At 34.8% G+C, this 10975-nt stretch overlaps 1 protein-coding gene across 1 annotated transcript; it reads left to right on the top strand.

Moving 5' to 3' along the window:
- Positions 1 to 7930: 7930 nt before the first annotated feature.
- LOC106335170 (polyubiquitin-like) lies at positions 7931 to 9179 on the top strand. The gene has a single exon (XM_013773614.1). The coding sequence runs from the start codon at positions 7973 to 7975 to the stop codon at positions 9107 to 9109; it is 1137 nt and encodes a 378-aa protein (XP_013629068.1). The 5' UTR covers positions 7931 to 7972; the 3' UTR covers positions 9110 to 9179.
- The last annotated feature ends 1796 nt before the right edge of the window (positions 9180 to 10975 follow it).

Below are 10975 nucleotides of genomic sequence, written 5' to 3'. Positions count from 1 at the left end.
TTCAGGTGTGAGTACAATAGATCCAAACACTTTTCGTTTGTTAAGCGAATTAAGTTCGATTTGTATTGCTTCTTTCCATTTATTCCAATCATGTCTCTTTTGACATTCATATATGGATTTCGGTTCTGGATCATCGGTATCTTCATTTACCTCATTTGACATAAGATATGAGAAAACATTACCAATGTCATCATTTTCATTCCTTTTCCATATCCTTTTATTATGGATGTAGTTAATAGAAATCTCATGATTATCTTTCGATTCATGGTGCTCTGATTCATCAGAGTCCTTATCATTTATTTCTTTCAAAATATTTTCTGCTATTTCGGGTGCGTCATATATTTCAGCTTTCTTCTGTTTCCTAGGAATCTTATCCTTAGAACCAGCAGGTCTACCACGCTTCAGGCGTGTTTTTGGCTCTCGTGTGTCATCCTCCTTTTCTTGTTCATTTGGCATTTTGATACGAGCAGGAGCATTTGCAGCTGGTATATGAGATTTACTTACCGTCTTGGTATCTGCAAATGCATCAGGTAGCTGGTTAGCTATACTCTGTAAATGCATAATTCGTCGAACTTCTAGTTCTGACTCTTTAGTAGGAGGATCAAGATATAACAATGATGGTACACTCCATTTTATATCACTTCCAACATTTTTGTTTTCTCCCCCTAGAACTGGGAATACATTTTCGTCAAAATGACAATCAGCAAAACGTGCTGTAAAGACGTCACCAGTCTGTGGTTCTAGGTATCTTATAATTGATGGAGAATCACAACCAACATATATTCCCAACCTTTTTTGTGGTCCCATCTTTTTTCGTTGTGGTGGTGCTACAGGCACATATACCGCACAACGAAAGATTCTAAAGTGGGAAATGTTTGGTTCTCGACCAAACGCTAACTGTAGTGGAGAATACTTATGGTATGCACTCGGCCTGATCCGAATGAGTGCTTCTGCATGCAAAATGGCATGTCCCCATACAGAGGTTGGAACTTTTGATCTCATGATCAATGTTCTTGCAATCAATTGCAGACGCTTAATTAAAGATTCAGCCAAACCATTTTGCGTATGAACATGAGCAACCGAATGTTCAACTTCAATTCCCATTACCATACAATAGTCATTGAATGCTTGGGATGTGAATTCACCAGCGTTGTCTAGTCTAACTCTTTTAATAGTATAATCAGGAAACTGTGTTCGCAGTTTGATTATCTGAGTTAGAAATCTCGCAAATGCCACATTTCGAGATGATAATAGACAAACGTGTGACCATCTACTGGATGCGTCAATTAATACCATAAAATAGTGGAATGGTCCACATAGTGGATGTATCGGTCCACATATATCACCTTGAATTCTTTCAAGGAACTTTGGTGATTCTTTATCGATTTTGGTTGGCGATGGCCTTACGATCAATTTTCCTAGAGAACATGCAACACATGTCATTTTATTCCCTTGAGAAATCTCCTGGATTTTCAGTGAATGACCATGTGAACTTTCTATGATTTTACGCATCATGGGTCATGTGATTTTTGATCAGAAGCTCGTTGTTCTTTTCTGCTATGAGAAGAGCTACAACCAATTCCGAAAATTTGGTATATCCCCGCAACCTGTACTGTTGTTGCAGGGTGATGTGGCTCTTGTGGAATGTGGTGTATGTCTTCTCAAGCATTTGAGATTCGGTGATCGTTTCACCACAATATCTCAATTTAGCCACAATTCCTAACACAGTAGAATTGTAATTCATCACTTTGTCGAAATCTTGGAATCTGAGACTCTGCCATTCATCCCGAGCAAGTGGAAGTGTTATGTCTTTCTGATGATCAAAACGATCTTTCAGAGACTTCCATAGCTCTTTAGGGTCTCTCATGTTGGCATAGTCATAAATAATACTTTCATCAAGGTGTCTTCTAAGGAAGATCACCGATTTAGCCTTTTCTTGAGGCGTTGAAGTATTATTCTCTTTAACGGTCTGGGATAGACCAAGAGATTCAAGATGAAGTTCAACATTTGTAACCCATGAAATGTAGTTGGTACCAGTGATGTCTAAAGCTGGAAAGTAGAGAAGCTCCAATTTCCAGCTTTAGACATCACTGGTACCAACTACATTTCATGGGTTACAAATGTTGAACTTCATCTTGAATCTCTTGGTCTATCCCAAACCGTTAAAGAGAATAATACTTCAACGCCTCAAGAAAAGGCTAAATCGGTGATCTTCCTTAGAAGACACCTTGATGAAAGTATTATTTATGACTATGCCAACATGAGAGACCCTAAAGAGCTATGGAAGTCTCTGAAAGATCGTTTTGATCATCAGAAAGACATAACACTTCCACTTGCTCGGGATGAATGGCAGAGTCTCAGATTCCAAGATTTCGACAAAGTGATGAATTACAATTCTGCTGTGTTAGGAATTGTGGCTAAATTGAGATACTGTGGTGAAACGATCACCGAATCTCAAATGCTTGAGAAGACATACACCACATTCCACAAGAGCCACATCACCCTGCAACAACAGTACAGATTGCGGGGATATACCAAATTTTCGGAATTGATTGTAGCGCTTCTCATAGCAGAAAAGAACAACGAGCTTCTGATTGGCGGTATTCCGGCCATTTTAACATAATATAAATAATAGTACAGGCGGTATACCGACCATTATTGCAGGGTATATATGATACAATAAATTTTACCGAATTGCAGAACGATCGTGCTGATAACGTGTTATGAAATAACTTATAGTTTATAGTATCGAGAAATTTAAATAAGAATAGAATTTATTACCCGTAGGGAGCAAATAATACTAATATAAGTGAGAGAGTTTATTATAAGGAAGAAGAAGATGTAATGGTGTACAAAAGAGTGAAATGAGTGATGGTATTAATAGTGAGCAATAATACATAAAATATCAAAGATGGTGCTTGATTTGGTAAATGAATGGGTGATCATAGTGCTTGATGAGTAGATGATCATAGTGCTTAAGTTGGTAAAAGAGTGGAGTATCATTTCAAAGCTTATCTTATAAGAGTAGTATATTTCAATTATACATATATTTTGTATTGTTAGTTGAATTTTTTGATCAGTAGTCGGTTAACTTAAAATAATTACACGGACATTATTATTATTAGTTAGATAAAACTTCTTAAGAAAAACTAATTATTTTATTAGCAGTTATTTGGAAAGACACAAGAAGCAAGCAAGAAGCAAGAACGAAGAGCTTTACACCATGACTCCTCCCAAAAAATTCCAAGGTTGATGTAAAACACACGGTGTCCTTGTGCAAAACCTCACTCTTCTATAGAACCAAGGCCAACAAAGACCAAACACACTTATATCTTGTTCATGCATCTATGACTTCAAATCATCGGAGAATCTCCGACCCAAGAGTCAAAAAGGGGAAGCTGGAGAAGGCTAGAAGCTGGAGAAGGCTTGAAGCTTTCATCGCAAAGCTTCAACGGATCCGAGAATGAAGATTAATGAAAATCTCGGCCACATGAAGATAAAATCAGCTAACAATTAGATAACTATAGATCTACAAGATAGACCAAAAATCTATAAAAAAAAAGAACCGTATCAACCAAAAAAGAAACACAAGAAAAAAATTAAAAAGGCACAATGCCGAGACTAAAAAGTCGGACCCTGGCCGGAGAACATGCAAATGGTGGAGACAAAAGTTCTATAAAAAAGATGCCAAGTGAATTAGGAGAGAGGAGAGAAATATATAGTGTTACGAGAATGAATGACAGGGGTAAAACTGTCGTTAAAAAACAGATCAGCAAAAAAAAAAATGAAGTTTCAATTTTGCAAATTATGCAGTTATTTTTGTATAAGAGCTGCAAATTTTTTTTAATTTATTATCATTTTAGAAAAAAATAAAAACCACACACACTATAACCGAACGCATCTTTTTATAAAAAAACCTCACAGATCAAATATACATTTGACCCAAAAAATCATATGTAAACCAGATAACTTAATTAGTCAGACCAGACACTAATATAGTGTCCAAACATCAACTACGACATTCACCTATCTTTTACTCACCCTTGAAATCTAAATATCAAACGTCTCTTATGCTGCTTTAATTCCAATAATTACTCCATCAACATGCATGTTTAATTTCAAAACGTTTACTAACTTTCCGACTTCCCACTAGGGACGTTTCGGCAGTGCTTACATTAACTTTATAAATACTGATTTTCTAGCGACGATGATCCCACATAGCCTCCTTCATCGTCTTATCGTTTTCTTATTTTCTTTATTTTCTTTATTTTCATTTTTACAATAGTTGAAATCAATGTTTATAGCCGGAGGTTTGAAAAATAAGGTTAGGGTCAAAGATGCAACAAATTTGTCCATATTGTAACATGTGTTGTGAGGTAACATATTTAAGCTTCCTCTATTTCCTATCACAAAAATGATTCATAACTTTGTCCGACTTCAATTATAGATATAACCGGGAAGCTTTTGATTAACATATAATTTGCGATTCTGAAACGTTGTCTCTCTTCTATATGTTCCTCCACTACCCAATTTAAAAGCGTCTTACGTCGAATGGAACTTCAATCAATCGGCATTATACCCTTTATGGTAAACAAATTAAATTATTTTGTCTCCACGGCAAGTCTTTGTTTAGTATCAACTCCAAATTTCCCTATATACGTGAGAAGGGGGAGGTGTATACGCTGTTAATGATATTTAGGCGTTAATTAGAGACAGATATGTCCATTTTACATTGTGTTGAAACTTAATGCCCTCTTACTTTAACCTCACCTTAGACTCAATCTACTTGCCAATTTGACTATTTAATTAGCACTGGTGATTGGTACAACGGTTTAGCTTGGCGTCAATGATGGTAATGATTGTGCTTCCGTTGTCGTGTTTGAGACTGAATTAACTAAGCTCACCTCAAAACCTGCATCAATATCTCATTTTCGAGGTATTTTTGTACAAATTAAACAACTTCTCTGACTACCATTAAGTGTATCAGAAATCATAACGCAAGTGAAATAAATAAACTGAGAATATAATACTATATTGTACATGTTTGAGTGGGTTTGACGAAAACGAAACAGTTCATATTTCAGATATAGCATGATTATTGGTAGGAGACTTTTTATATATTAAAACAGAAGTAACAACCTTGATTCATGTGCAATTTAAAAAAAAATGGATCTAAAGACATATTCCTAAAAAGTCATGTTTCATTTAATCTATAATCTTATCATTAAAATTTTGAGTCTAACATAAATTTTTATTGGACTATCAATAATTGGATTTAAACAATAGATAATCAATTGGATTTATATATAGTATAAATTAAATAGATATAATTTAATGTTGTAATACTATTGTTAATTATTTAAATATTTGTTGATGTTAACTTTTAAAATTATAAAGATTTTTTTTAAATAACAAAAATCATATAATCTAAAAATGATTAATTTTACTACCTTAACCAATGAAAACAAATTTAAAACTATATAGTTTATTTAAAAAAATAAACAAAAACTAAATCTTTAATTATTTACTCGATAGTATAAATCTATGAAGCAAAAAAATTATTTTTTTAAGAACTTTATAAATTTGTGAAATGTTACAATATCTTTGAATATGACAATAAAACAATGTTTTACTAATCTTTATATATATATAGTTACGATTTTAATAATGAAACTAGATCTTGATCCGCACAACCGTGTGGGTGATTCTTTTATTTTTACACACATAAATTTTTTTTTTACATGATTAATTATAATATTTACCATATTACTAATTGTTTAATATAATATTTTAAAACACAACAGTTTTATAGTTCACATGCAATAATTTAATTTATTTATTTTAAATCATGTGATACAAAATTCTTAATTGAAAAATTTTACCGGTGAAAGATCAAAAATGTATTGAAAAATATTATATTAAATTCATATCGCAGATTAATACAAACCTAGATCTTGAACCGGTTGAAAATTGATAGACGCATATATATTATAATATATACCAATTTAGAATTGAAAACAAAATTTTTATATAAAAATAAATGAAAGCAAAAATCTGCGTAGTTTTTTGGGTCGAGATCTAGTGATAATTTCTACTTTCTAATAGAAAAAAAAATTGATATTATAACTTTTTTTTTATTTAACATTTTAAAAACCAATTGACATGTTAGTGGATTCTGTTTTTGAGGGTTTTAAACCGATTGTTAAAAGTTCTGCATCAAAAGCTTTTCTCTCTTTGATACTATTTTAATTAATTTTTCTTTTTCTTAAATGATGAGAACTATCTCTATATACTACCGATAGAGCTATTCTACGACTTTCAAATTCACACTCTAACACCATGTTTTCAGCCTAAAAATGACAGATAAAAAGCACCAACAAAGATGGTTAGGATAGAGAATAGATTGATTGTTTAACATTTTATTGTCACAAAATATAAAATATTATATTGGCAATTGTTTTTATTATTACAAGTGACTGTCACAGTTTAGACAGATACATTTCAAATTAATCTAAACATACCCACCACTTCAGACAATAGTCAGGATGGAAAATCACCAAACACACATGAAGAAAAAAGCAACAAAATCAGAAAACAAGGAATGGAAATCCGTCGCGAATATGGCTGCGGTAGTGTTTCAAAATGACACACATCTTACTTTAGATCTTTCTAAAGTCACCTCTTCCTCCATTTTCAGTTCAATTTATTTTTCTTAGTTTTAAAAATATTAGACCGTGTTTCTCTTAATCGTTAGTGCCTTTCTGCTAAAAAAATTGAAAAAAAAAACACTCAACAAAATAGTGAAATAGTAATAATTAAAAAAAAATGTGAAACTGAATAAAATTATAGATAGACCCCGCACTTGCTCGGGGTAAAGAACCCTAGTGAAAGTAAGCGAACCCGATTGTCGAAACAGGAGTCTGAGAGGCACAAACCAATGGAGAAGATTGGCAGGAGAGGATGATTGACCCAGAGGTAGGTAATTCAGGAGTTCCAAAGCTGGTACATGGAGAAACTAAGGTTCGGGTTGGAGAGTCTGAAGCAAGCAATGCGATCTCTAACCGTATTTTCCAAGAGTAGTCTGAGGGAGGGATGCATGTGATCGAAAGTTGTTCCGATGGATTCTGTTGTTCCTCTTTCCATCCAGATAAAAGTAGATGGTTGCTTGCCAGACAAGGAGAGCTATTTTCGCTTGGGTTTCGGTTGCATCATGCATGCGTCAGGGTGATCAGAGATTCGATGGTGTTCCAGACCAAGTACTCGAAGAACAGGTGATCCCTTGTCTCGTCATGTAGCTTGACAAGTTTGTTTGTTTGTTAGCCATTGAAATTTGCTTCTTTTCGTCCATTAGCCAATAGTTATTAGAGAGATTTCCGTTGAGCACAATCTGTCTGAACAAAGCAACCCAAATAGATTTCCCTAAAGGGCACCAAATTATTTAATTCTTGTGAAAGACCTTAAGGATATCTTATAAACCAATAAACAATTAGTCTCCTCAAAGGAATAAGTCATCATCGCAATGTTGAATCAACACATAATACTATGATACTATTTGACCAACTTTAAAAGAAACAAAGCTTCAAACATTAGGAACCAATATGATTATAATAACTTACAAATTTAATTATAGTAGTCTAACCACAACAGAGCGCTTACATATTTACAACACTAATTCTCCTATCACTGCGGACCCATAAATTTTTTTCTGGATTTTTTTTCAAAAAATAACATAAAACTTGTAGTTAAAACACTTTTATGAAGTCTAAAGCGAAAATATTATATAAATCCTTTTTTGATAAGGACTAGATGATTTAGATATACATCATAAGATTTAGATAAGTTCTATTTCTAACTGAGATAGATCTAAGTCTTTTGTATATATACAACTCTTTGTAAATCATTAAGCCACAATACAATAATATACTCATTCTAGAATTCTAAAGTGACGAAAATTGCATTTACTTTTTTCCAGATGGTGATGCGAATCTTCGTAAAAACTCTTACAGGCAAGACCATAACTCTTCATGTCCGAAGCTCAGAAACCATTGCCAACGTCAAGGCAAGGATACAATACAAGGAAAGAATCCCTAGGGACAAGCAGCTGCTTATCTTTATCGGAATTCCTATGGAGGATCGCCGTACCTTGGCTGATTACAATATCGAAAAAGATTCAACTGTACACTTGGTTCTTAGGATGGAAGGTATGCGAATCTTGGTAAAGGCTCTTACAGGCATGACCATGACTCTTAATTGTGTCCGAAGCTCAGACACCATTGGCGACGTCAAGGAAACGATACAATTAAAGGAAGGAATCCCTAGCGATAAGCAGAGACTTATCTTTGGCGGTAAGCAGATGGAGGATCACCGTACCGTGGCTGATTACAATATCCAAAAAGATTCAATTCTTTACATGGTTTTAGGAGGATTTATGCAAATCTTTGTTAAGTTCCTTTCAGGCAAGACCATAGCCCTTTTGGTCCAAAGCTCAGACACCATTGGCAACGTCAAGGCAAGGATACAACATAAGGAAAGATTTCCTACCGACCAGCAGAGGCTTCTCTTTGCCGGAATTCAGATGGAGGATCACCGTACCTTGGCTCATTACAATATCCAAAAAGACTCAACTTTCCACTGTGTTCTCAGGATGAGTGAAAGTATGCGTATCTTCATAGAGACTCTTGAGGGCAAGACTATAGCCCTTGATGAGGTCAAAAGCTCAGACACCATTGGAAACGTCAAGGCCAGGATCCAAGATCAAGAGGGAATCCCTACGCACAAGCAGATGTTGGTCTTTGCCTCTCAGCAGCTCGAGGATGGCCGCATGTTGTCGGATTACAAGATCTGGAAGGAGTCAGTCCTTCACGTCCATTTTTTACGGTGTCGAATGCAAATATTTGTGATAACACTCTCTGGTCAAACCATTACCTTAGAAGTTGACAGCTCAGACATTGTTGAGGATGTAAAGACAAAGATTGAGAACGAGGTAGAGCTCCCACCAGACTTACAGAGAATCACGTTTGCTGGTAAACCACTCGAGGATGGTCGCATGCTTGCATATTATAACATCCAAAAGGAGTCAACACTTCACCTTTTTTTAAATCTCACATAAGATAGATTTTACTATTCGTTTTTCTTTTTGTTTTTTCTTTTCTTGTTTTTGGGTTTTATATTAAACTTTTCTTATGGACATGAAACTTGATCGGACTAGGCCTGGACATTTTAACCTGGACCCGAAGACCCGAACCGGAACCGACCCAAAAATACCCGACCCGGAACCGGTATGAAAATTTACAAGTACCTTTTGGGTCTAAATTTTTTTTACCCGAAAGAGTCAGAACCGAAAATGAACCGACCCGAATAGACCCAGATCCGAAAAGAACTGACCCGAATAGATCTGGCCCGATAATAACTGATTTGTATCCGACTTAAAAACATGTATATCTAAAACTATGATGTTTTTGTGTTCTATTTTATATATATTATTTTATGATTTAGTTGGAATATCTTTTGTTAACAAAATTTGTTATTATTTTTTAACATTTTTAAAGTAATATAAAGTTTTAAAATGTAAAATTTAGAGTTTTAAAATGTTTTATTTTAATTATTAATAGTTTCATTTAAGTTGTTTTGTGAAATTTTAGATATATATGACAAATATTTAACTAAAGTTGACGGAATTGGGTATATCATGTCCTTTTCAGATCCTAACTACCCGAACCCGACCCGGACCCGAAAAATTATGGGTATTTTGTGGGTATTTTAATTATAGACCCGAACCGACCCGGATCCGAGAAGAACCGATCCGAACCCGAACCGAAAATTTCTAAGTACCTATTGGTTCTTAATATTTAGGACCCGAAAATACCCGGACCTGAAAAGAACCGGCCCGAACCCGACCCGAAAACCCGAACGGCCAGGCCTAGATCGGACATTTGAACTCTGATATGTCTTTCACTGATCTGATGATCACCTATTCAAGAGTGATTAAAACACAAAGTTGAAAGACCTAGATACCCCTTGGTAGGGATATGAGGAGCCCAGCGACAAGGGCCATTGAATGGCCAAGTACAGCAGAGATGTGTTCTTCTGTTACGCGGAAACCCTAAGTATTTGATTCAGATCACGACCACTCTTCTCTCAGCTCAAGAACTCTCTTTCTCAGTTTGTACGAAAGAAAGCAAAGCAAGAAAATAAAGAACACAAAAAAAATAAAATAATAAAGAACACAAGAGGTTGTTCACCCGGTGTTCACCGCACTTCTCCGATGTGGAGAAGCCGCTATACATCACCGGGGCTGGGCAGAGCCAGCAATCCACTATCAACGAAGATCGAGCTCTCTCTCAAATAAGAGAACTCTCGAAGAAGAAGATGATACAGTGTTTGTTACTTTGTTAAGCTCTGTACCACTTGTACCAAAGCTCTCGGTTTAATCCTTTTATATGAATAAGGACTTAACCGGAAATTACAATCAACTCATATCAAACTGATATATACCAACATTACCGGTGGCTTGAGATACGTGACTTCTTTCTTCTTTTGTTGACCACAGCTGAAACACATTTCAACATCTTCAAAGACAGACTCTTGCCTTCTTATGCCTTTACCATAAACCATGTTCTTAATCAAGGACATTGGCTCTTCAGGCCATATTTTCTACAATATTATATACTTATCAGTCACAAAAATTTATAATTTACAGGAACCAATTCTCCAAATCCATGTATAGAATTAGGAAATATATTATTTGTAACACTATTGTAGTATTGTGACAAATAATAAGTTGACTTACTGTGCATGTTATGTAACTTGTATACCAATTAACACATAAGATATTTCTTTAAGAATATGTATAAACTTTAAATGACGTTGTTTTAAATTCTTGATTGAATGCCATCGCTATAATTTTTCTTTTGATCTAAACATATAATCCACACCACAAGAAAACACTCCTAATTCCGACGGAGCTTCCGACGGA

This window comes from Brassica oleracea, chromosome C3 (genome assembly GCF_000695525.1).
Source record: "Brassica oleracea var. oleracea cultivar TO1000 chromosome C3, BOL, whole genome shotgun sequence".
NCBI classification, from domain to species: domain Eukaryota; kingdom Viridiplantae; phylum Streptophyta; class Magnoliopsida; order Brassicales; family Brassicaceae; genus Brassica; species Brassica oleracea.
This window is presented reverse-complemented; position numbering and strand designations above follow the sequence as displayed.

Excerpts from the sequence above, each read along its gene's own strand:
- LOC106335170 (XM_013773614.1), top strand. The coding sequence starts at position 7,973 with ATGGTGATGCGAATCTTCGTAAAAACTCTTACAGGCAAGACCATAACT.